Genomic DNA, 27,602 nt, shown 5'->3' on the forward strand with positions numbered 1-27,602 from the left:
CTCTTTGTGCTCACTGGGTTTGAGGCAGCTGCACTCCCTCAGGTTTCCCTCAGCACAAGAACTCTCAGAACTCTCTCTGTGTTCCAAGATCTTGCTGGTCTTTTCCCCCACTCTGCATTATTGCTGTCCTGGGAAACATTTAGCTGTACCCTTCATCATCATGGGGAGCTTCTCCCTCAGAGTCCAGCTCCTCTTTTTCCCATTCTGCCCCTTTCATTCACCATGGTGAGGTCTGGTAGGTGCAAAGAGACACCTGAATTTGCTGGATGGCAAAGGGGAGCTGCTTTACAACTTCATTGGTTTATTTCCCAGAAATGGACAGAGAAAGATTTGTGTTGTTGCAGGGAAAAGCTGCTCAATTTGTATGTTTTAGAGTAAATCATGATCAAAGCAAGTTATTGATTTATTAACAGCATCTAATTAACTGGCAATCAGCGACCATAAATCCAGGGCCAACGTCAGCACCACAACAGGTAAACCACAATAAGAGATGCTTTCAAAATGTAAATAAACGCCTGTAAATTCAATAAGAGCCTTCCACATGTAATCCCCAAAAGGCTCCCACCACATTCACCCTGCATGACAACCCATATGCAATTTGGGTTCCCTGGACTGTCAGTGCACTCAGGGTGTGTGTGGACACACAGGGAGAGGGCACTCCATGCCTTTTGGGGCTGGGGATGCCCCCAGAAGGGTGAGAGAGCCCAGCAGGAGTTTAATGCCCAGCACAGGGAAAGCCACGTTCAGCAAACACACGCAGAGTTTCGCCAGGCAGCTCCGGAGCCGCCCGCCTTTGAAGAGCCGACCTCCAACCAAGTCATAAAAGTTGTTTTGCTGCACTGCCCCAGGATGGGAACATCAAAAAGATCGGGAGATAGATGCAAAATTAACCCTTTCTAAGGAGTCAACAGTGAGAACGTGTGGAGGGAAGGTTTGTGGATCAATACAGGTATCCACAATCACTAAAGAAGGCAGGCAGCACTGGGAGATGTGCCAGCCTTTACCTGAAACCATTGCCCTGACTTTTTTTTAAAGTTTTGACCCATCTGGGGACAGTATTGAGCACGTGGGCTTGCTAACCCAAATGTATTCCAGCACTGGGTGCCTGTGCACAGCACCCAGAAGAACAAGAGGCACCAGAAGAGGCAGAAGAACAAGAGGCACAAGGCAAAGCAGGAAAACCATGTCCAGAGCAGAAGCCAGGCAGGAAAGCTGCAGGAAGGTTTGTGTCCATGGCCCAGGGGATCATGGCTTGGGGCAGGATTACCCAACATGCCCAAATTTTGGATATTACAGATATCCCAGCTTTCACTCCCACTGCCACTGCTCTTCCTTGACAGCACTCTGCCTGCAAACCACAGTGTTTGGCCTTTCACTTTGTAGTGAAAGCACTTTTTGTTTAAGAAAACATATCTGTATCAGCAGGAGAATTGTATTTTAGAGAAACATTCAGCAATATTTACACCAGCAGAGCACTAACAGATAGTGCTGCATCTTTTACGTATGGAGCAAAGGGCTGACTTGCAACAGACTGCTATTTTGATAAGAATACCTTCTGCTTAGGAACTATTCTTAAGTTTATTTTTCAAGTGTTACTCCAAATCCATGTTATAAAATGTTTATACGTGCACTTAGGAACGTGGTTATGGTATAGATGTAAAAGGAAAAAAAAAAAAAAACCACCCCACAACTGGTGTCTTTTCTCATACTTAAAATGTCAGAATGGATTTGCAGCTCTCCCACCCTGGGGCTGTGCAAATCCAGCCCTCATAGCTCAGGGGATGCTGCTAAAGCCCCCAGCACACTTCAGTGGTGCTCACATCCACAGGGCAGCCCAGGAAATGCAGGAGCAGAGTGGCTCTGTCACCTTAAGGATGTGAAAGGAGATGTTCCCGTGACAATAAAAGCATTCCTAAGTGCACCTCCAATCATAAATCATTTTCAAAATTGCTCCTGGCTTTTTAATTTCTTTCATTTGGAGGATTTATAGCGCTCTGATGTGCCAGAATGTTTATTCCATGGGCTGCCCGTCACGTGGCGCCCCACTGGCACAGCACCAGGCTCCAGTCCATGTTAATCTAAACCTCTGCAATGATCATCTGCAGCTTCTAATGAATGACTGATAACTCTGGGTGTAACTCTTGCAGTGATTAAAGTTAACATCAGCACAGAGTGCTTCAGTGTTTCAGCCTCTTCTTGACGGCCTCTATTTGCCATTCTCCCTTTTTAGTATTGCCATCACTGAAACAAAAAGCTTCTTGTTTGAAAATTATTTATGGAGTGTTGCAGTGCTTTATAAGATTTTCATACACCACTCTGTGAGCTGGGATCCTTCTGGATTAGAGTGTACTCTCAATTTCAGTCCACGGATGAGAACGACTTGATTTCCTTTCATAGTTTGCAGCTCCAGAAATGGCCATGAATATGTATTCTGTCTTTTGACACTCCTTTGTGCTGGCTTTTGGGGAAAGCTCTACGAGATCTGAGAAGTTAAAGACCCACAAGACCCATCTGCCTCCCTGTGCAGGCTTGTGCTTTCTGAACCCCCTTGTATTGGGTTGGGTCCCAGCTGAGGGGCTCCTGCTGCCTCCCCAGTGGGCTGCCAGACAATCTGAGATAATAAAGACTTGTTGGCACTCATCCTAAACTCCCCCTTTGTTATTTTTGCCTGATGGCCCTGATACAAACCCAGCACCTTGTATCAAACCATTCTCCTCCACTGCTGGAATTCACATTTACCTCCATCAACACTTTTGCATCCATGATGTGCAAGGGCACCAGCCAAGAACCACAACACATCCCAGCAAGGGCTGTGTGAAAACAGGACCAAACAGGACCCTGCTTCAATGAGTTAATTGCTCAGATGCATTAAATTTATAATATGTGACAGGAGTAAGGAATGAACACTGAGGTCTGGAGGGCAAAGAATTTCAAAGTTATAAAAGTCTGAACTGTCAGTGGCATCATCTCTCCACCTTTGTAAACGCTAGTTTCAGTGGCAATGTTGTTTCCTAGTCCACCTGTCTGTCTCCCAGCCATTCCCAAAACTAAATTGGTGGGAGATTGATTGTGATCCATTTCCTTTTGGTCCTGATATTTCTCCTCTCCACATGAGGAATACTCCACATGTTTCTGGCAGGTTCACTTCCACTCTTCTTGCATCGCCTCACTCCTGCTCTGCAGTTCCCTCCCTCCATGCCTTTCCTTCCACTTTACCTGTTCTCTCTGGCATTCCGTTTCCTTTACCCCTCTAACCTGTGCCTTTCTCCCCTCCAGCCTGGCTCTTGCCTGCTGATGGAATTGCACTCTGGCTGGCACCACGTGCCACACTGACACCACAAAGGTCCTGAGCAGCAGGACCGTTCTCCCCCCTGCCACAGGTCCATGCTCCAAAACACTGGAATTTCACAGATCTCAACTGCTCCGCTTTCTAAGTGTGGGCTGAAAACTCCCAGCCCACCCCTTATTTTTATTCAGCTTTATCTTCTGACATCCTTTTTGTGAGAAAGTTCAGCAGAGGAAGATACCTACCTAGAAGATTTCAGTCCAAGCAATTAGCTCACCAGTGCCACAATTGGAGCATAATGAAGAATAAAACGTTTATGACTCCTGTAAGTGGTTGAGGCTCCAACTTCTGCCTGGAATAAGTGCAATTTCTGAGGAAGGATTTAAAGCTGTATTTGTGCTTTGCTCATGCACTTCACTCCTGTTCTCTGGAAACATACCCTATTGACCAATTACTCTGTGTTCAAACACACAAGCAGCAATTAACTTACTCATCTGCCTCACCTGTCACACGTGTATTTAAAATTCTCTCTTAGCACCTCAGCATTTCTTAATCTCGTCAGCAAAACCCAAAGCACTGATGTATTCTTAGGCACAGCACTTTTTTTTTTCCTGCTCTCTCCGTGTGTTGCACCAGTTTTACACCCCATTGAGTTCAGGAGAGCTATACAGCAGGAAATTAGGCCCAAAGTACATATAGAGGTTTAAATCCCATCCTAAAACACTGTAACACACTGCTCTGAGGCCCTCTAATGGAGACAATGGCAGCCACCATCAGCAAAATGAAATGGAATTAACACTAAACAAAGAAATTTCCACTGGAGGAGGCAGCTCGGGGAACACAAGCTCAATGAGGAGTGGATAGATTCTTCTCTGAAGTCAAAGTAACTTTTATTTATGCATTTATTTGTTTATTCAGAGCAGGAGGTCAAGAGGATTATTTTTAAAGAAGGAGGGGTGGGAAGTGAATGCAATTAGATCAGAGGGAGGAGTACAGGAGAGACCTCCTGGAAACCTCTGCCTGCACAGCTTTGATGGGGAGGTCATTGCTACTGGGGAAATCTCTGCTGTGTCTCCAAGGACAGCCTGTGGGCAGAGGGGATCCAGTGAGTGGCCATGAATACCTGTCCACCCTCTCTGATTTGTGATTTTCCTGCAGTCCAACACACTCTGAAGCAGCTCAGTGCTGCTAACACCCCCTTTTCACCCTGACTGGCAGAGTGGGACTGCTTGGGGCCACATCTGCTCCTTCCTCCCTGGCAAATCCAAGCCAGCACAATGCCAAGATCCTGCTGCTCATCAGCAGCACTTCTGAGGGATTGTGCATTGGGATCTTACCTGGCATTGTCCGGGCAAGCTTAAGAAATGTTTCAGAAATTACGAAACAGCTTTGCCTTCATTCCGCTGGGGAAACCTTTTCCTCCTGCCTCAGCTGCCTCCTCCTCACCTCCTCATCTTAAAGTGTCTCAAACTAATGGGAGTTGTGGGAATTTGCTCAGGGTAATGGTAGAGAAAAGCAAATATATTTCTCTCAATCACTGTAGGGATGTACTCGCCCTGGATGCCACCAAGTTGTTTGAGTATGTTGGACATCCACCCTGTAAGAGCAGCCAAAGATATCTGTCATTTCTGACTCTTCCTGGAAGCTGAGGCATTAGTCACAGAGCTGTGCCTTTTGCTCTTAAACTTTTGCATTCCACACTCAGAAATAAAGGAGGAAACCATGTAAAGATTGTTCCCATTTCACTGGCTGACCTGAACAAGCCAAGCATCCCATGCCAGCTCTCCAAGAAATGTAGTGGCTTTCTGTCCACCCTCAGCATGTCTTCAGCTATTTATTCAAAGCTCCTTGAGCTTTAAACAGATGCAGAGCAGTTTTTCAGATCAGGAGTTTTTGGGGGCCATTCTGGAGCACATTTATCAGAAGAGACCTGAAGTGACACTGATTTACAGACTGGCACAGGCATTTTGTGAGTATTTCCTATCTCCAAGAATGGGTGAGGTCTGGGCTGCCATGTGGGGAAAAAAAATAAGTGTCTGTGAAGATGTTCCCCACTCTGCTGTCACCAAACACTGAAATAATCCATTTTAAAGTGCTGCAGAAACGAGAAGTCAGTCCCTGGTGCCTGGATCTATAGTTAGAGGGACATTACTGGGTGATGTGATCCTACCAGATTGCAGGGTTTATTTCTTTACAGCATTAGAGGACTTGTCAGCCCTGAAGGGACTGAGGGAGGGAGGATGGAGAGGATGAAACCACCTGGATGTGCAGCACTGCAGGTTTAAAGCTCCAGGTCCCAGGGCTCAGCGCACACAGCATCTATTTAACATCCCTGCAGCTTCTGGGCTTCAGCCTGAGAATTGCTCCAGCACCACGAAGCACAGAGCCTCCCCTCTGTGCCTGCATTAGGCTTTTCTTAACATTCAGAGGGAAACAACAAAAGTTCCCCTTTTCCTTTACAGCTCTTTCACTTTCCCCCTAATGAAGGTGGAATATAAAATGTTGAAGGAAAAAGCAGCTTTCCCCCTACAGTAGAATTTCTTTTTCAGTTATTTTTAATCTGACATCTGTTTTAACATGCACTCACAGGCTGCATTTATTTTAATTTTTTCCCCTCCCTTGTGTTTTATTATTTACCTCCCGTTCCAAAGAGATCACAAAAGATTACACTTCAGTGAAGCAGTAACAGCAGTGGCAATGACCTCCCTCACTTCTCACAACTTTTCTTTATGCCCCTCTGTTCTTCCTTTATCTGTATCTTCCCATCCCTGCCATCCCAGAGGCCTCGTTACAGCTGCTCTCACACGGGTTGGAGGCATCCATGGGGTTTTTTTTGGAATTGGACAGACATGTGCTGGGCAGAACACAAAACCCTTTGTGGTGGTGCTCGTAGGGGTCTTAGGACGAGGGAAGAGATGAGAATCTTGACTCCATGTTTCAGAAGGTTGATTTATTATTTTGTGATATATATTATATTAAAAGAAAATGATATATTAAAAATATACTAAAGAAAGGATTTCATCAGAAGGTTTGAAAGGAGTAGAAAGGAATGGAATGAATAATAAAATCTTGTGACTGCTCACAGCTTCGACACAGGTAGCTGTCATTGGTCATCAAGCAAAAACAATTTCACATACTGGGTAAACAATTCTCCAAATCACATTCCAAAGCAGCAAAACATGGAGAAGCTGAAGCTTCCCAGCTTCTCAGGAGAAAAGATCCTAATGAAAGGATTTTTCAGAAAATACATCCGTGACAGCCCTTCTTGTTCAGAGCCCTGTTAGTCGTTCTTAGCTCTGTTTCAATTCGTGCCTTTAAGGAAGTTCCACCAAGAAATCACTCTCTGGGTCAGCCTGTGCTTTGAAGAAAGCCCCAGACTCTGCAAAAAGCAGCCAGCACTGAGACGTGCCAGCCTTCTGACATGATGCTGGCTGAATGTTTCATTTCCCCTGGAAATGGAGATAACATCCTTAATCATCTTACGTGTAATTAAATTAAATCACGGAGCACACGCCTTCCTCACCTCCTCCTAAGGAGCTGCTTGCTCAGGTCTGAGCTTTAGGGTGGAAAAAAGAAGAGTTCTCAGTGGATCAGTAATCTACAGAGAATTTCAGCACTTTGCAGCCCCAGGGCAGCCTGTCAGGCAGGGAGAGCAGGGGCTGGCAGGCTCAGAGTGCAGCTCACCCACCCAGCTCCTCCACTTGCTCCCCAATTTGGGACAGTGGCAGGGACCCCTAACCCATGGGATTACCAAAAACAGCCTTGGCCCAGGCATAGGGAGGGAGCTGGTTGGCTGCTTTGCTCGTTTGCTTGTCCTGTTAACTAGTAAAGAGGTGAGAATTGGTGACGGTGTTCACAGGGGTTCTTGGATGAGGGAAGAGATGAGGACCTGACTCCATGTTTCAGAAGGCTGATTTATTATTTTATGATATATATTACATTAAAAATATACTAAAAGAATAGAAGAAAGGATTTCATCAGAAGGCTAGCTAAGAATAGAATAGAAAGGAATGATATCAAAGGTTTCTGTCTCGGCTCTCTGTCCGAGCCAGCTGACTGTGATTGGCCATTAATTAGAAACAACCCCATGAGACCAATCACAGATGCACCTGTTGCATTCCACAGCAGCAGATAACCATTGTTTACATTTTGTTCCTGAGGCCTCTCAGCTTCTCAGGAGGAAAGATCCTAAGGAAAGGATTTTTCATAAAAGATGTCTGCGACAAGAACTCCTCTAAGACTTTGCATAAAAGCAGAGCCCGTGCTATTACTGAAATCGGAAAAACAGGTTATGAAGCTTTCCCTCATCTTTCTGGGCAGATCATTATTTATCTTAGGGTGCGGTTACTGTGGTGTACTGCACCAGCTGAGCCTGCAAAGGGCCTGTTCAGCCTGAGGAAGAGGTGACTGAGAGAAAACCTCTCCAATGTCTTTAATATCTGAGGGGAGAGTGTCAGAGGATGGACCAGGTGTGCCCAGCAAGAGGACAAGAGGCAACAGGCAGAAACTGATGCTCTGAAAGTTCTGTATGGACACAAGGAAGAACTTTCTTGTGCAGCGACCAAGCATGGACCAGATGGCCTGGAGAACATGTGGAGTCTCCCTCACTGGGTATATTCCAGACACAATCCTGTGCTGTGTGCTCTGGGATGGCCCTGCTGGAGATGGCAGCTGTGCTCCCTTCCAACCCAACCCATCCTGTGATGTCTGAGATTCCTCTTCTCCTTCCTCACAGAAAGCAGGGCTTGAAAAAACAAGTGTAGTCATTTCCAGCATGGCTTCCTCAGTTTGTTAACATTGTTTGGGAGGCCCTTTGTTTTCATCTCAGCTAAAGAAGCAATTTTAAATTTATGCTTCCTCAATTCGGTGTTTTCAAACGCTCCCTGTGATCTCAGAGATCTGAAACTTTCATGCCTCAGGAATGCTTTGCTGTATTTTTCTGCACCCATCATCCGCTTACTCCTGCTTTTAGAGAGTGCAAGGGCTGCAAACGTTCTTGTTGCTTCTTTCTAAGCCTTTTCACCTCCTAATTTAGGATGGTTCTGACTTTCTGTGACTTTAATAGTAATAGGCAATCAGTAATTTTACCAGTGGTGTCTTTACATAATAAGAACACTCTTCTCCCTGTTACATAAGGACTGACCAGAAGGACAATTTTCTTTCTCTTGTGGACAGGTTGCATCTAAATAAAAGCAGTTCCTTTTACTCCTATCCCACACAATACCTATCATCCAGCTGTGATTTCAGCAAAAGCTCACCAAGATTTGAATAAAACTTGCTGTTGTTGTTCGTGAGGTTTCTTTTCTCCCCAAGAGAAGCAAGGAGCCAAAGTTCCGAGTGAGCAAAATAAAATTAAAAGTAGATCAGATTTTTCTGTCTCAGTGGCATGTGCTATGGTATATAATGTATGTTCCCTGCTTCACAAAGGAAATGAAAGAATGAACTATATGACTGATGAAATAAAGATATCAAAGTATTACTTGCCCCAGCTGATATGTGCACTTCACATATAATTACTATTTAATATCTTTGTTTCCTACAAACCAGGAAAAAAGCTTACCTTCTCACACAATTCCCTCTTCTAGTAAATAAGCTGATGCAGAATATTCTAGATTTGCAGCTTCTACTTTACTTTCTTCTTGAATTTATTCTCTTCTTCGCGAAGTAACGTGGTCTACAAAACGAAGCTATTTAAAATCCTAAATGAATAAGTGTTATAAAAATAATAAATTAGTATACAAGACTGACTTGCACAAAACATATGTTACACTCTGAAATATATTTAGACACGAGTGCATAATTGCCTGTTCCTTTTCTAATGGCCTGAAGTGCAGAACTGAATGTGAACTTTTCCCAGAGTCTGTGCAGCGATGGAGCACCGCACCCTCCACACTTCCCAGGAGCTGCAGCCTCCACAAACCTCAGCTGAAGAGCAGCAGGAAAAAGATGGGAGAGATGGAAGAAAGGGCAGGGAAGGGTTGGGGTGAAGGGCAGCAATCCCAGGAGCCCACACTGTGAGCACTCCCAGCTCCTTGGGGGTGGCAATGAAGATCCTGCCATGCCACCTCCATCCTCAGCTCAGAAATGAAGGGAGTCCCTGTCCTTGGCTCTCTCAGTGCTGGCACAAGCCCAGGATGCTCCTGGCCCTGCCCAGCAGCCCCACTGAGCTCAGCTCAGCTGGTCTCCAGCCCTGCCCCATCCCAGGATGATCCCACACCTGCTCAGGCGGCAGCAGTGGCCCCTTGGATCAACCTGGTCCCTTGCTGCTCCTGGTGGCATCCCTGGCTCATGTTCAACCCCTGACACCCCCAGGGCTGCCAGCAGGGTAATTGCTGGCTGGTAGCAGCAGCTTCTGCAGGAGGGGTGAGACACAAGGCTCTGGGTGGTGTTGGTGGCTCACAGATAATGTGAATATAACTTCAGTCACCATGGAGTCAAACAAAGACAACCAATTGCTCTGAAACACTGAGCCTTCTGCTCACTCCCCGAAAAAGAACAACCTCCAAACCAGAATCATCTTTATTTGAATGTGTTTACAGACTCTGCTGCTTTTTTTTTCTTTTTTCACAAAAAGTTTCAACAGAAAAAATGTACAAACTACATTTCAACCTAGCTTCTGTGAAAACAGAGAAGTTTGGAGTTGCACAGTATTTCACAGTGTTTTAACATTCATGGAGAAGGGAAGTGGCTATCCTCAACTCTTCAGGAACCTCTCTGCAAACAGAGCTGTCACCCCTGGAGTCACCACCAGCAGCCCACGTGCACACCAAAACTGCTGACAGAATTTCTCCTGGCAACTTCTTCCATCAGCACAGCCCCCATGGAGACAGTGAGGCTGTTCTGAGACTCACCTTACACAGTCAGGTGGCAAAGTTGAACCCCCATTCATTTTAAGGTACTACACAGAGTCCTCCACCTACAAACTAAAGCATCTCCAAAAAAAATTAGTTTTTATCATCACCCTGATTGTCCTAAAGACAAGTGACAACATAAAAAGTGTGGTTTGCAAGTGGCATTACTTCCCACTATGAAAGTATGGACATTTATAACACTTAATAGCATTTATTGAGCTAAACAGCAGCAAAATCCAGTGTGTGGTGGCTGGGAGGGTCAGACTGGCACAAACCTGGGGGGAGCTGACTTCTCATAAGAAGCTCTGTATTTCACAAAGCTCACAGCTGAATTTTCCCCTCCATGTGCAGGCAGGCACTTGGATTTTTCCTTGATGAAATTGGCAATGAAATCAGAAGGAAAAGTCATGGTAAAAATGGGCTATTTAGGGGAAAACAAACGTGAAAACAGAGTCACAGCTCAGCCTCACCTTCTGTGTTGAGATCTAAAGCAGAAAAAGGCTGAAAGCCTTGGATGAACTATTTCCTGAGAAATTAAGGCCCATTTTTAATCCTGAGCACTTCATATAGGATTTTGCTTTCTGTATATGTTGTTTTTCTTGATTTTTTTTCCCCCTAATCAGCTTTCCTATCTGTCCAAGGTTTTTTGTAGCACTCTAGTGATTCAGGTGATACAGCCAGATAAATAACAGAGTTATTATCTTTATAATAAATCTCTTTGTAATAAATGCGCCTTGTAGCTTGATTTACAGCAAAATCCTCCTCCTCCTCTCACTTCCATGATGAGACCTACTTAAGTCAGTGAGACTAGTCATGATGATAAGATAATTAAGTTTTTAGTACAACTCTGGTTAGTGAGCAGAATGCAGTTCTGATAAAATGAATCTACCAGCTCCAGTCTGATATTCAAAAGGTGTTGGTGATTTGGGTATTGTTCTTAATGTGCTCTGAAAAAAGCACATTTTTTTGCATTAAAGCATTAAACCCTGCATAGGACACAATTCAGATCATCTTTTAAATTCATGTATTTCTTTTGGAATGGCAAAGTTGAAGTTCAGCCAGCCTAGCAGTGACACCTGCAAACTGACAGCCAACCCCCCTACATTAAAATGGAAAGATTTGCATGAATGTGTTTTAAAATGACAGGAGACAGGAACTGGAGCTTCTAAGCAAGTTAGACTAAAATTTTTAAGAGTGAAATGCCTAAAAATAGGCCCCTGAATGCATAGTTAGGCACCTATATAGAGACTGCTTGATTTTCAGTTGTTCTGATCACCCAGAGCTCCCATTAACTTCAGGAGCAACTGTGGGTACTCAGCTGTTCTAGAAATCAAGCCACTTTTATTCAAGGGCCTAAATATGGATGTCTGTGCCCAAGTTTGGGGGGGAAAATAGAAAAAATAAAAAAGAGCTCTGGTTGCTTTTTTTTTTTTTTGTACAGAAGAGATTTGATAAAAGAGAAATAATAGCCAAGTTTCATTCTTCTTTCCCCTTACAATGCCTGAGACTGAATCAACAGAAGAATTAATAGTGCAACACATCTGTGCCAGAAGATTTTGTCTGAGGTGAATGGAAATCCATTCCAAGATCAGTAGCTCTTAATTAGCAATCTGAAACATTCCATACATATTTCATATTCTGAGAATGCAAAGTGTTACCAGGCCACCTAAATCTTTTTCATAGTATTTCAGTGTTGCCATTAATAAGCTTTTCAGGCTGGTCTGAAGAACTTTGCAAGATTAACTTTGCAAATCTGTATGTATTAACTATTTAACTATTTCAGAAATGCCACTTTTTTCCTGCTTTTGGATCAAGTACAACCAGCAGACTTGAGCATATTTTTAAATACCATGAACTATGAAGAAGGGAGAATTAGGCCTTTAATTCTATCATATGCACTGGGTTGTCAGAAGACTTCTGAATGCTGTTTGCTTAAAGTCCTCTTTTGTAAAAGTAATCCTGAGTTGGTTTTGTGTCTAAGCCATTGCCAGTTCATGCTGAAGTGGATAAGAGCCAGTCACATGATAGAAAATCTGCAAGAAAAAAAGAAAATTTATGATGGAATTATATATGACTATAAAGCTGCAAGTGTCAAGGAAGTAACGAATTAAAGGCATGCCAGATGAGGATGATAGATATTTGTTTGTGTGCGTGCATAAAATATGATGTAATACCCCTTAATATATTTTTGTTTGTAGAATACGAACTAAGGGTTTTTGCTGCTATGTTTGGAAGGAAAAAGCAAAAAGCAAAGACTCTTGCTGCTCTTAGCTAAGATTTCAAAAAGAGTAGAAACCAATGCTTTCCTCTGGCATCTGGTTCTGACTCTTCCAGTATGTTTGTTTTATTGAATATAATGACTGGGACATTTTATCTTCCATGTTTTTAGACAGCACAGAACAGCAAGAGCTTTGGTCATGGCTGGGGCATTTGTGCAATCCCTGGCAGATAAAGGATAAAACCCTTAAGGAATCAGAGCAAATGATGCAACACAATCAGTGGCTGTGTTCTAACACCCAGCAGTGATGGCAGTGGCAAAGAGAAAGCTCATGCTGCTCTCTCATAACCAGGGACATAATTTTAGGTCAAAAGTGAGGCAGAGGGAGCAAGACAATATTATTCTCATTGCAGGAGTGAGCCAGGGGTTTTCAGCAGTCATGAATATTAACCTGACATCTCTAAGCTGTTCTTAGAACATTTCTTAAAACATGTCAGTATTTCAATTGCTAGGAAATGTGAGGAAAGGGAAAAGGCTGGTGGTTTTGTCCTCCCCCAAAGCCCCTATACCTCATGTTTTCCCAGCAGCAGCAACAGGACAATGACTCTCAGATATTTTTCTTGGTAAAAGGTAATATCACTTCCTCTCCTGGGCTTAATGAACATGAAAGTCAGGACCAAAAGCCTTCATGTGTTTGGTAGTTCCAATGACACTACACTGCTCCCAATTACACTGCATCCTCTGGGGCTGATACCCTGTGCCACTGATGTAGATCATGGATAGATAGGTCAGAATCTTTCTTCCCACTGGGAACTTCTTCAACATGTAAAAAATCCTCTGTCAGCAGCACCCATACGTAGGATGAGATGTGACTTTCTCCACAGGACGGAAACAGACTGTAAAGAGTAGTGGCACAGTGACACAGGGGTCTTTGAGGCTCAGCCACAGCTGGGAGTGAGGAGCAGAACACTGCCAGGTGTGGCATTCACATTCTCTGAACTGAGAGAGACATAATTCTCTCTCTCCCAGGATTTTTCCTGGGGAAGGCAGTGAGAAGCACAGAGAGAAGAAGAGAAAACAATTCTGATCTCTGTTCAGTGCTCCTGTTGTTTTCCACAAGTGGAATGTGTTATGGAGATTGTTTTCTGTTATGTGTTATGGTGATTTGATTTTCTGTTATGTGTCATGGTGTTTTCTGAATGTTATGGTGATTTAACTAATCACCAAAGTGATTTGGTTAATTGGACACAGGTGAAAGTTGTTTTGAGTGAGTAGCCAATCACTCAAAGCTGTGTCCTGACTGTCTCAGACAGTCACAGGTCTTTCTTTAGTATAGTATTCTTTAGTATGTAATTTAATATAGTATTAGCGTAATATAGTACAGTTTTAATAAAGCAATTGTTCTGAATCATGGAATCAGAGCACATTATTCCTGGCCTCGGGGGCTCCCAGCATTGATAGCCATGCATTTGAAAAGACTCTGTACATGCACAAACTGAGCCCTTTTGGCCCAAATTTTGTAAAATTTTACCCTTCAAACATGGCCTAGACCATGATCAGCTGCCCCAACATCAGAGCCCCAGATGTCTGTAAGGACAGCTCAAACTTGAATAAACACTGAGCTGGAAGTGAACCTGTCACTAATAATGAATTAGAGGGATGTTCCATTTCTGCAGAAGCAGTAAGCCAGCACTTTTAGAATGATTGCTTTTGCTCTTCATGAGTTGTGGAGCTGCCAACAACCAACCTGCTGCTCAATGTCTCCCAGCAAACTACTGGCACCCAGGCGGAAGAGCTCTGGGGTCAGCCACTCCACTCCCAGCTCCTGCTTCACCAGCATGAGCCAGGTAATTGCTTCCTTGGCTGTCCTAATGCCTCCTGCAGGTTTGAATCCAACCTTTAGAGAGAGAGGAAAAAAAAAATTAAAAAAACAGTTGAATACACATTTTCATCCATCAGCAACCCTAGAAGAGCAGTCAATGTTTGTAGAGCTGCAGTCTCAAAGTGCCTGTGATGTAACAGCTCTGCCTGGGAAGGACCTGAGTAAGAGCCTGGAGAGAGATGTGGGACTCCAGGCAGCTCTTCAAAATGCACTTTATTGGAACCAAGAGGTTACAGCAGTCCAGGGTTGTGGGTGAGAGCCTGTGCCTACAGCAGTCATCTCCAGCTGCAGCCAAGCCTGAAGACCCTCTTAATTCTGGTTACATTGCATTATATACTTTTCTTTGCTGAGCATCAAGAACTAATCTATACCTTTACTTTTACCTATAGCCCATCATAACTACTATCATTACCATATTATGGCTAATACTATCCAATCACATGAGTTAGTATGTTACAGTTTAAGTTTAAAGTTGTTTTTCAGTTTTCTTGCAGTGGGAAATTCTTAGACCTTTTTTTTACCTGCCACATTGGCATGTCTTGTTTGCCTGTGGTATCTTTCTGCTTGGCAAAGACATCTTTTTGTTTGTGGCCAGCTTATCCTTTGTTCTAAGTCTTTAAATCTCTTTCCAACTTGACTTAACATTTGTTTCCTTAGCTGTCCAGCAAGACTGGCTCAGCAATTGTTAATTTACACATATATTATTCTTCTATATCACAACTCCAAACACAGAACAATAAATATACAACAATAGCACAACTCTAAAGATGCTGCATGTGGAGGTGGCTGGCTCATGGGCAGCAGTGAGAACTGACTGTATTTTATAAAAAGCCTGTGCAGCACAGTTACACATGATTTGGCTGTGCATTCAAACCTATCAGAGGTTTAATTTTCGCTAAAATTTTCCAAATGGGAGTTAAATTATGTCTGTCTTTATCAAAAACCTAAAGGTCTGTCCCCCACCACAGGCTGGGTGTGCTTTCAGTCCCTCTGTGTTGGATGTGTGTCATATCTGAAGGTGAACTGCCACATCTGCAAAGGCACAAACACCAAGTAAAACTTATATTTGAGGTAAAGCATGTCTGGAATCTCATGATGGACCTGCTGTGTACTTGGCATGCATCCCTAATGCCAGTCCTTTGGTTATGCGCCATTTAAACATAAGACAGAGCTTGTGACACTCAGCTATCAAACCCCTCATCAAAAATGCCAAAATGTTGGCCTGTAGCAGGTACCTAAACTCTTGAAAAGCAAGGGGATTCAGGAAAAATTCTTCCTGTGTATAAAAAGGTAAATCTGAACAATACATTGATTCTTCCTGTGTTTCCTTCTGCCTTTACATTCTGCAAGAATTATCATTTTGTTTTTGTATTCAAGCTCCCAAAACCTCACTGCACTGAGGATTTCTTTGTGCCTTATGGACATAATAGTGGAATCAGAAAGTATCTTTTTTAAAATGTGTTTGGTAATCTTTTTTATATAGTGATTTCAGGAATAACAAACACAGAGTAAATCCTTCTCTCGTGCTGGAGCATTTTGATAATGGCGTATTTCCAATAAGATTAAAAGGAACAAAAGCAGGAAAAGCTTGATAAATCCAAGCTACGAAAACTGTGGTTTTGTGGATGGACAAATAGATGTGGGAGTGTATGCATACATCTGTTAATGTTAGACTTCCAAAAAGAATTTAAAGCCCAGCAACTGGAAAAGCATCCTCTAGATAACAAACAAAAACAGTTGGAATGTGCTTTCCCCCAGGAAGAGAAATTCTAATGAAATTTGAATTTAGATTTCTTCCCAGAAATACGACGTTTCTTTGAGATAATCTGTGGCAAAAACAAGTGAAACAGAGTTAATAAGAGAATTAAAACCATCATTCAGAACTCTTTACCCTTTCAGCAGATTCTGAAAGCTCTTTTCTTTGCAAAAAAGCTGACAAAGACAAGCCTGTCCTCTCCTCCATTTACCAGCTTTCCAAACAGCACATCTGACTGCCATAAAAATGTAAAAGGGAAGGGGGGTTGGAATTTAATTCAAGAGCAGTACAAAGTCCAGCTACCACTTTCCTGCTGTTTCACAGTATTTCATTATTTTGCTTAATAAGTTCATCTCCTCAAGAATTTTCTCTTCACCTTACATTATTAAAAGTAATAAGTTTTTCTGGATTGGGGGTTTTCCCAACAGAAAAACCAATTTATGTATGTCCTTCAATAATGACAGGAAAAGATTATTTCCCATTATATTGCACACTTTTCATATCACCACCACAGCTTATCAGTCAATAAATGTTACTCTGCAACTTGTTCCTTTCCTTGAAGAAGTTTAATTTCTGTATTAACCTGCTTTTCCCAGGCAACGCCTTGCTGGAAAGCATCCCTACAGCAGCAAAATTAGTTTGTTAAAGAAACCATTTAGAAATTTCTTGCCACTGATAATATTGTCTTCAGTTAATAAAAGTGCATGAAGTCAGTTTACATCTAATTCACTGGCACACACATGCACAGGGACACAAGCACTTACTCTTAATAACGCATTTCATACCGTGAATGCCTCCTTTGAAAGCAAAAGGTGAATTCAACATTTATATCCAATTATGGGGACAAAGCTGGGCTAATGCAGCTTGTGGCACCCAGCACTGGTGCCCAGGGGGGTTGCTGGTCCCAGGGACATCAGTGGATGCTGCCCCCACAAAAACAAGACCATTGGAGCTGCTCCAATTATTGTGTGGCAGAGAAAGAGGTAGGAGGGGAAAGGAGTGGGAACTGTTGGGAAGGATGAAAGTTTGACAAGAAAGTCTCACAGATGTGTGTGCTTGGCAGAAAGATTTTTGAATGAAGAGTCTGATGAAGGAATAGAGATGGAAGCAAGTTCTGACATAGAAGAAAAGAATTGCTGAGCCAGTCTTACTGGCTAACCAAGGAGGCAAAGGGTGTGCGAGTTAGAAGGGGTTTTTATGGCTTAGAGCAAAGGATAAACCCACAATGTGTACATTGGACAGACTCAATGGCTCTACATTTGTATAGCTCTGCTGATGTTTTTGGGACCATGTCAGCCACTGTTAGCCCTGTTATTAATGGACATGACCACCTAAATGATGAAAAAATTCAAATCCAGATGCAGCAGGGATGGCTTTGATTGCATGAGATTTTATGGAATGAAATCACAGTTCTCCAGTTCTTCAAGGCAGGAAACCAAAAAGTAAAAAAAAAAAAATACTAATATTAGCAAATCAATCCTATTACATTCTTATTTCTTTGGTTAATTTTTACAGAGGAAATGAGACCTACCTTGTAGCCAGTTTGCCAGTAGTACTCCTTAATGGCTCTCATCATGACTATGCCAACGGGAAAGGTCGCGTTTTCCACCTCCTTTCCTGTAGATGTCTTTATGAAATCAGAACCTGAAAGGAAATAAAATGTTTTGTAACAGTTTTAGAACAAGGGTCCCTCTGCACATACAGGTTCACAGCCTCAAAGATGCCCTCCTGCTTCACAGCAATTCTGAAGCATTCCTTTACACATATGTCCCTGTGGTGTACATAAATCAACATTTTAGTGTTTCCACAAGGATCTTTGAGAATAGAAATTATTTGCATCAGGTTTTTTTCATTTAACTTCGCTTCTACTCGGTCTCACGTCTGACAGTCTGCTATTGTATCTCCTGCAGCTGTTTTTAAGAGAAGGGAAAGATATCTCATATGTGTTTACTAAACCAGCTGTGTAGCACTGTAAACCAAGGGAAAACTCCTCTTTTATGCATTTAGCAATTGTAACATTGCAAGTTACTGTACTTAAATCCACGGTCTGATTTAATGCAGCAACAAGGTCAAAACATCTGCGTTCTTTAAAGAACAAGAGTTAGCCTTGGCTTATTTTTTCCTGTTTTTTCACTGGTGAGTAATATTCTCCACTGCCTACCTTAAAAGTTGTGTAACATTCTTGTGCATTCTTGCTGCTCTGCCTTGGCTTGAAAGAAATCCTGAAGCACAATGTAACAAAAAGCTAAGCAACTAACAAAAAACATAATGTGCCTTGCAAGGCATGATCCAGCATTGACAGAACACAATGACAAAACTTCTTTAATTTCATTAGGACGCACTTCACCCCTAGGAACCTACTTCTTAGAAAAGGTGTACTGTGGGATCATTAATTATCAAAAGTAATTGGGAGAAGAAGAGGGATAATTCAAACATCATGTAGTAGCGCATCATCCACTTAAGTCAATTGGAACTGCATCTGCTTCCACTTCAAATTTGGCTTGGGGTCCGTTTTGCCTCTTATGTGAACGATGACGCCTCTACAACATCCCCTGGAGGAGGGAAGGGAAGTTTCAGCACTGGCTCCAAGCAAGGAGTTGCCTTGACTACATGGTGCGAGCTGCAGCACAGTGCAGGGAGAGCCCCCCTGATGGCACAGCTGATGGGCACGCAGCTGGGGGCAAGGCAGCACAAAGCCAGGCGTGCTCCTCTGGCTTTAACACAACCAAATGGCACCACCAACTCTGGGGTTTATGAGAACACACAACCAAATGGCACCACCAACTCTGGGGTTTCTGAGAACACACAACCAAATGGCACCACCAGCTTTGGGGGTTCCTGAGAACACACAACCCAATGGCACCACCAACTCTGGGTTTTCTGAGAACACACAGTTTTCTCTGTAGACTTCCTGACCAGGCACCATGTCAGCCCATGGTGATTCAATTGCACCCTCCTGTGACAGCTCCCATTCTGGAGAGAAACAGCAATTTTCAGGAAAGGTCCCAACTCCACAGAAAGTGCAACGTGCAAAAGAGGCAATTAATAGCTGATAGGGCTTTGCAGAGAATGGAGCACACAGGAGAGACAATTGACTTGCACATTTCAGAGCTGCTCCCTTCCAGAGAGACACCACAGACATCTGATAGTCGCATTAAAACAAGGAGCAGTGCAAGTGTAACTTCAACATCACCAAATTATATTTTTAATTTCCCTTTCGAAATGTAGCACTTAAAGTCCTTCAGTGCAATACTTCTCATTTTTTTCTGCTATAAGGTAAGTCAAAGCTTTTATAAGTCTTATAATTACAAGTCTCTATGGTACAGTTTCATTAAAAACTTTCATTAAACAACAGCTGCCCTTGTATATGGTCCTCTAATCAATTTGGTCAAACAGAATGACTTCTAATCAGCTGTTGATAAAAATAGAAGATGAAATTTTAATTCTAATAGATTAACCACAAACTCAAGATAGTCTTCAAAATCCATCTAGTTCTATTCTCCAGTGGATTTAACGACTATTCAGCAACTCATTACTAAATAGAACAAGATGAACATTTTCCAGTTCATTAAAGAAATGTACTATGTATTTTTGCATTGTCCTCATGATTCGTTACAGGGAGTCTTAATTACAAGATAATGGATAATGGTTATTAAATGCAGACTCCAGTAATGAAGCTCTATTCATTTGCGAGCCTCAGAGACTGCAAAGAGGGGAAAATAAAATTACTAGCTTCAAAAGATTAACGGATCAAATTATTATTCAATTTTGAAAATCTCATTCAGACTTCATAGAAACAAGAAGAGATTAAAAACTAGTATTAGTACAAAAGTTGTGCATTTATATATTTATTTTTAAATAATATCTTAAGGCTATTATGAGAATAATCAGCTTTAGATGTGATTATTAGACAAACATACAGCCAATTAAGTAGCATCCTCTAACAATGAAAACAATACATTTTTATTTGCTGAACAAATTCTTTTTATGGCACAAGAGCTTGCCAGCAGGACTGCAGGCAGCCTCTTGCACAAGACAGAGGACCCACACTAGCACAGAGAGCCACAATGGAAGGTGCTGTTAATGTTTGAATTTCAGCAATGAAAAGGGGCATTTAAAAAATCAAGTGCTGACTTAAAAGGCATCTCATTAAGCAAACTTTATGCCAAGCTTGTGGTTATAAGGTAGTTTCATCCAGTCTATTTCTTATTCAAGTTTCCAAAAACTTGAATAAGAAATAGTTTAAGGAATTTAAACAAGTTTAAGGAATTAAGTTCAGAGGGTGTTTTACCTGGAAATTTAGGTGATGATTTAGAAATTTGAGTTTTATCACCCATCTTCTCATCTTCCTGTGAATGGATACACTCAAAAAAATCAAGGCTAAAGCTAAAATATACACTGAATGGTTTTCCCCTTCCTCAGAGTAGATTTCGTGATTCAATGAAGCATTAAATCCAAGATTTCACAAAATCAGTTATTCAGGGTGGATTTCTAGGCCTGGAAAAGACCACACTTTCTACTTTTATCTTCCAGTGTGAAGCCACAAGAGTACATTTCCTTTAAAGGGAGCAAGTCATGTGAGACTCACTGAACCAGGGAGATGGGATGAGCTCAGCTGGGTAAAACATGGTGCAGGAACACCAAGGTTGTGGGTTCCACACAAACAGGCCATTCACTTCAGAGAAAATCCATTCTATTTCTTCTATTCTAGATACACAGCCCTGTTTATGGTCTCCCAAAAGGTCAGCAGGGCTTCCAGAACTGGCTTGCCCTGTGGCCATCCTGTGCATCTACAGAGGTTTCCAGCCCACTGAAGCAGAGCATGAGAAGTGGAGAATCTTATTCAGATGACAGCATCCAGGAAACACACTCTGATTCCATAATTAAGCAATAAGGAATAATAAGCAGTATAGCAATTGTGGAGTAATCACAACCTTTTGGTTGTGAAGTGTTTCGAATGCCCTTGGGGAATGATTATCTCCTGATACCTACAGACTCTGTGTTGCTGCCTTAGTCTTAATAAAGAACAAAGATGTGGCTGGCAGTTTGAAACAATAGTTTAGAGAGAGATGCTTGCAGAGGGACAATTATGCCCTGCTACTCTGTAAGTATTTGCAATGAGCACAAATACATCTTCATTGCTGCAACTGAGTCATAACAATATGCAGTGGCACAGGGAGAACACAAATCCTTCCAGGACTTCCAGGACTGGTGGCAAAAAGTGGCATTCTGCAATCCCATCTGCTGTTTCTGCTGACAAAGCAGCAGTGACAAAATAGTACCCTATCAAATGTGCATGAAGTCCCATTAGCATGTCATCTTTCTATTTTATGAGCACCCAAACTAAGGGTCTCCAGATTCACACACAAATTAGCCTTACTAGGGGTGACCAGGTTAACAACCCTCTGAAAATAAGAGGCAGGGCAAGATATAAAAGGCTAATGTAGCAGCTAATTCTTGTCAGTTGAGTCATCCTCAGTTGTCCCACTTACATGTCCTCATCCTTAGTAGTCCCACTTACATGTCTTTATCCTGCTCCAGCAGAGAGATAAAATACATTCCCCCTTATCTTAACTTTGCCATGCAGGAGAAGAGAACACAAAGCTCTGACAACTCACTCTAGCAGCAGCTCAGCAGGTAGATTTAGCTCCATGACATGAGGCTACACAGCCAGACCACTTGGTTAGGTGCCAATGCATCTTTTCACATGCCTGTGCCTCAGCTGCCATTGAAAAATGCTGGTTTATAACTTGGTCTGTTGAGAACTGCCCATTTTTTGCAACTCTTTTTCAAAAAGTACCTGCACAGAGGAGAAAAAAGTAAAAATCCCATTACAGGGGTCCACGTTTAGTATCTGTTTACAAGGAGGACAACCTTCTGAAAACCCATCCTATCATCCCAGCTTGGTTTCTAAGACTCAGAATGGATGCTCCCTTTCTTGAACAGCACCTCCAGTAACAGGGGCTCTGCAGGCCAAACGATGCCCTCAGGAACACTTACACATGCACACAAAGGGACAAATTATCCAGTCCATACTTGTGCAAAATTCCCTGCAGATGATGTCTGAAAGAATTCAGCCTTGCTGAATTATGCATGGCTTGCTAATGCACTGTTGCAGCCTCCACCACAGGTCTCCACAGAATACCATTATTAATTAGTATTAGTTTCTTGTGTGCTCATTTAAAATGTTTCTTTAGAAGGTTCAGCAGGAAGAGCCATGCCACCTTCTGTTGCTCAGCTGCACAAGCATAGGCACTTGCTATCTTTAAAGCATTCCTTCCAATCCAATCCAATCCAATCCAATCCAATCCAATCCAATCCAATCTAATCCAATCCAATCCCTGTGTGGCATGGAGGAAGAGGAGATAAATAATTGACACATGCTACAGGTACAGAGGAGGACAGATGGAATCCCTGTCAGGGCTGGGAGATGCCAGGGGGCAGGAGTTCAGGAATTCAGTGCTGCTGGAACAGTCATTCCTCTTCCTCTCCAAAGAGGAAGCAGCAGGAGTGACTTGTTATGGGACAACAAGAAAGTTTAAGGAATTCCTGTATTGTTAAATCTCATGTTTATTTACCAGGATCCCATTTTTTCTTCTTTAAAAGGGTTTGCCACATCCTGCACTCAGTATATGACCTACATTAACCTTATTTCTTTTTGCAGATGGCACTACTGGAGCTGCTGAAGCAGTTTGCCTAATGACGCATGACAAGCCAAAGGCAGAAAGAAGAAATAAATCGAGGAATCCCAACAACTGATCCTACCCTTACTATCACTGGGAAAAACCAGACCTTTCTCTCAGCTTACCCACTTGCAGTGCTGATTTCCCCTACAAGCCATTCCATCGGGTATTTTTGCCACACTCCTGATTTTGAGCAAGACTCAAAATACAAAAGACATCAGTAGAAACCTCCCTCTCTAGCATGGTGCACCCAGGGCAGGAGGCAATGCTGGTGGCACAGCTCTGGCCCCAAATTCCCAAATCCATCCACTCCTCCAGCAGTTACTGAAGAAGAAACATAAAGCTTGGCCTCTCAGAATGAATGCAAGCACTCTCAGCACTGAGCCACATGCTATGGATAGGATGGGTGAAAAACCAAAATGCTGTGGGAGAAACTTGATTTAAAAATCTCCCCCTTTAAGCTTCCTTTACCAACACTGAAATTCATTGCATCACTTCCTTGTTCACACTTAAATTAACCTAAACTAGCTGAAACTGTGATATAATTAAAACAGCACTGGTCCAGGTCAGCCTTTTTCCCTCTTGGCATTCTTGGGTTTGGATCAATACATCTCAGCCTCTCAAAATGTTGTCCTGCACATGACATATTACAGACTGAGGCAAAACCCCTGATATATCTACCAGTAATAGCAGTGCAATTTGGAAGAAAATAATAAATATGCATGATGGCTTAGAATCACAGCACTACGTGGCATATTGCATTCCATGTTTTAGCAACCACATTTAGCTTTGTGCTTTTTAACGTTGATAACAACTTTGAAACAAATATGTTAACATTAAAGCTCAGGTACATTTACGTATTGTCTATTAGCTTGTAACAAAATTACTCAAATTGAAGAAATAGCTGTTTAAAATCAATTTGGAAATACTCCGCACTGAATAAAGCAAGTAGAAAATCAGTCTACTTTATCAAGAAGGTGCTATGAATGTTAAAGATTTAAAAAAATCCACCATCCATAATGCAGCCAAAATCATGACACTTCAATGTCATTTTGAGTGTTTTTCAACACTTGATGTTAAAAGCAGTTTAAGATTCTGTTCCTACGCTAACCCAGAGAAAGGCAGGATTGATTTTTGAGATTTAAAAGTCCATGTCTTAATGCTGCAGTCAGAATCCATCCAGCATGCAGCTCCTTTGTCATGCAGAGGGCAAACAGCAGCACCAGCCCCTCTTCCCCATGTCCCCTACAACCAAAGGCAGCTGGCACAGCTGAAGGCTCCAGTACCAGGGGGATTTCCAGGATCAGAGGTCTTTTCCTTGAGCAATTGGAAGGGTCAATGTTTTGGCTTCTGGCTTTGAAAACCAAAACAATATAAGGAGCCAGATCTCACCAGACTCATGTGCAACCTGTTTGTTCCCACCTGGCTTTTACAAATCAGGCAGAACAGATTTCTTGAGGGCTTCTTGAGGGATGAATATTCCACTTTGGTGACCACGTGATTACCAGGAAAATGTGAGGCATTTTTAGCTTATTTTTTATGACACTTGAACACCTTCAACACCAACAAGCTGCAAACACGTAGATTTTATCATGGACTTCCTGGATTCTCCAACAAATGTCCAAAGGGCCTTAAAACACCCTGGATAGCCTTACCTATACATATAAGGCATCACAATGCTTGTTTTTAAAGGGCATCAATCTTACTTAAAGCTGCCACTTTCCAAGAAATTTTGCCCCTCATAGTGTTTCCTTTTTCCCTCTCCACCTTAATAATTTGGCATGCAGCAAAGCTCCAAAAGCCCACATGTGCAGGCTGCAGTGTAGAGGAGAACTTCCAGATGTGTTCACTACTGTCAGTAGGGTTGTTCTGCAATGCTTCCAACTCTTCAGGCTGCCTGAATACCAAAAAACCTGCCAGCTCCCTTCAATGAAAAAAACAACCAAAGCCCCTGACTGTGCAGCCACACTCCAAGCAGGAGGCACCTCTCTGCTGGCAGCCAGAGAAAGACACTTCTGTTTTTTTAAGAAATCCTTTTTTCCTCCCATTGCATTATTAACAATGCTTACATGGCAAAACTAACAATTTTATTTCAAAGGGATGCTTTATGAAGGTGTGTTGCTGATAAATTCAGTCAGACTTTTCTGGCATAAGCTCATACTGAGCACTACTTGAATGAAGGAAATAAAAAAGACCAGTAAGCACCATCACAAAAAGGGAGCAACTCATAAAAAGGTATTTAATATGCCAGGGATGGTTTTTTCACCTCCCTTTGGCAACAGTCTGTGTGCTGATCTTACCACAGACTGCAATTATGGTGAGCATCTCAAACCAAAAGCATCAACAACCTGATTAAACAACTGCATGGGTGTTGGTTATTTTAAAAAAAGTATTGAAACCGATAGAGAAATGCTGATTTCACCTGTCCACTGGCCAAACAAAGATGATATTCCCGTCCTCGAGTCTACATTTTATATATAAGTTTTATATTTTTAAAAACTTACACTAAATATATACGATCATTTTGAACTTTGGCATTTTTACTGAAATACTGTGAATCAAAGAAATTGAATATCAAACTCTCTTTGTGCCAGATGTATATATATCCTCATAGGTATTTAGTGGCAAGTTATTAAGTGTCACTATTCATTGAGACAGCACATTTTATATCTTTCTTAGAGGGAAAAAAAATAAAATAAAGCAAACCCATCTATGTAAAATTTGCAGCAATATTTCAGAGCCTCACTCTGGTATCAATGTGTCCTGGATTGTAAGACCTGTGTGTATTCTATTTGCCATCTGTCAGAGGTGGGGCAGTTCTCTTCTGTTCATGGGGCAGTTTTCTTATCTTTTCCACAATCAATTCTCCCTCCAGGAGACCTCTTCTGTTAATGATTAATTATCTCCTGTCCATGGCCACTGAGTGTCCCTGCATGGCTGATCCAATTCCAGCATTCCATGGGGAGATGCTCCGCCCAGGGGAGGAGCCAAGCATTCCTACCTGGATCCAATCTGAGCCTGGCACAGCACAGCAGCCTTTGCCCCCTGCACTGCCAGAGGAGCAGCTTTCTGCTGCCCTGCATGGCCAGAGGGAGCCCAGGCCCATCTCCAGCAGCCCTGGAGCTGCAGAGGAAAACTCCCCCCTTGTGCAGGATCCCTGCTGCAGCAGAGCCACAGCTGGCACTGCAGGAGGGCTGAGCCCCCATGGGATGGGGCTGGGACACCACCCTGACACACAGGGGGCAGCTGCTATTCTGTCACTGCCAGTAGGTTTTTTTTGTTTGTACTATTGCATTTGTATTTTTAGTTTACCTAGCAAAGAACTGTTATTCCTATTCCCATATCTTTGCCTGACAGTCTTTTAATTTCAAAATTATAATAATTCAGAGGGATGGGGTTTACATTTTCCATTTCAGGGGAGACTCCCGCCTTCTTTAACAAACACCTGTCTTTTCAAACCAAGACACAATGACTTCTTCACTCAGGTGTTCAGAAACAGAGGTGGTCAAGCAGAACATCCCCTGTGCTGTGCTGAGTTGTCACGTGCCAAACTGCAGAGGCAGGGATGGTGTCAGCGTCACAACCACCCCACCTGCACCTCTCCTTCTGGCATAAACAGCAAAAAAAGCCAGGAGGAATTCTGTGTTCAGCATTTCCCAACATCAAATCACGCACAAAGGTGTCTGATAAGTATTTACATTGGAAGATGCTGTTCTGGGGTGAAGTACAGCAGCGCTACATATCCCTTATCTATGAACTAAGCACTGTATTCACTGCCACGAGGGCTTTAAGGCCCCCAGACATTAGCCCAAAGCAAAACCACATTGTCTCCATTTAATTACCTATCTTTTCATACTTACTGTGATCCAAATGACTGAGTTAAACAAAATGGTTGCTAGTAACAGGAGACCATTGATAACCAGCAAGCTGAGGTGGGTGTACGTGCACAGAGTTCAAAAGAAAATGATGCTGCTGCTTGCTGTTTACTTCTCCAGCATGAATTTATAAAGTGAATTAGCAAGAATTAAAAGGATTAAAGTCCCAGGAACCGATGAAGTCAAAGAGAAATAGAAAATGGATTCACTCCTAAAAAGATAAAATTATTTAACAACTTATTAAAACAGTTCATCACTGTAATTAAAATCCAAGTGCCTAGAAAAAAGTGCCACAAGAAAGGTAATTATTTATGAGGAGACTTTAAAAAGCCATTCACAGTGAATTTGGGAGAGAATCAGCCTGAAAGAGTTGGTAGTAAAAGGAAATTGTTTGTTTATTCATAAAACTTATTTTGGTCTAGCCTACCACTAAGAATCCCTAACATCTGCTCAATGGCAGCTGTAAGTAACATTAGGAACACTCAGCCAATTTATATCTTTCCTTTTTATTAAAAAGTAAACAGGTCTTTTTAAATTATTCACTAGTAAATTAACATAAAAATCAGCGCTGTAGCTAACCACATTTTGTGGAAAGGCATCTACAAGCTTTGCTTGATTGTGATGATCTCAATCTTTCTGCATTTCACTGACTACTTTACTCTTTATGTGGTGTTCCCACCTAATTTAGCAAATGAAAACGTGGAAAACTTACAAGCCATACAGGAGTCACTGCCATGAATAATACAAAATGCATCACTGATACCTCAAAAGCCATATTAGTTTACCAGACTTTAACTGGTTCTGTTCTTATCTTTCCTTTGCATTTTGCTGAACAAAAACTCCCCTCAAACAATCTCAGATCTCTGCTGCTTCTTTCATGAACAAGGCATTCATTAAACAGGAAGCAGCAACAAAATACAGTGGTGTTACTGATTAATAATTATTTGTTCTTATCTGCAGCACTTTTATACTTAGATGACAAAGTGCTCTGCATGTTCCCATGTTTCACTCCAAAACTGAGTTCTTAAGACACTAAAAAAAAGGCACAGGA

General features: G+C 42.2%; 1 protein-coding gene across 1 annotated transcript in view; it reads right to left on the minus strand.

Moving 5' to 3' along the window:
* Positions 1 to 11,579: 11,579 nt before the first annotated feature.
* Positions 11,580 to 27,602, minus strand: part of DERA (deoxyribose-phosphate aldolase) — a 42,789-nt gene continuing 26,766 nt past the window's right edge. Inside the window, exons 7-9 of the mRNA XM_054282177.1 lie at positions 17,525 to 17,637; positions 14,103 to 14,252; positions 11,580 to 12,170 (exon numbers count right to left, since the gene is read on the minus strand). Of these exons, the coding sequence (XP_054138152.1) occupies positions 12,114 to 12,170; positions 14,103 to 14,252; positions 17,525 to 17,637 (320 nt within the window). The 3' untranslated portion in view covers positions 11,580 to 12,113. The remainder of the gene's footprint in view (positions 12,171 to 14,102; positions 14,253 to 17,524; positions 17,638 to 27,602) is intronic.

This window comes from Melozone crissalis, unplaced genomic scaffold (assembly GCF_028551555.1).
Source record: "Melozone crissalis strain CALT ecotype California unplaced genomic scaffold, PUWL_Pcris_2 ptg000033l_1, whole genome shotgun sequence".
Taxonomy (NCBI): domain Eukaryota; kingdom Metazoa; phylum Chordata; class Aves; order Passeriformes; family Passerellidae; genus Melozone; species Melozone crissalis.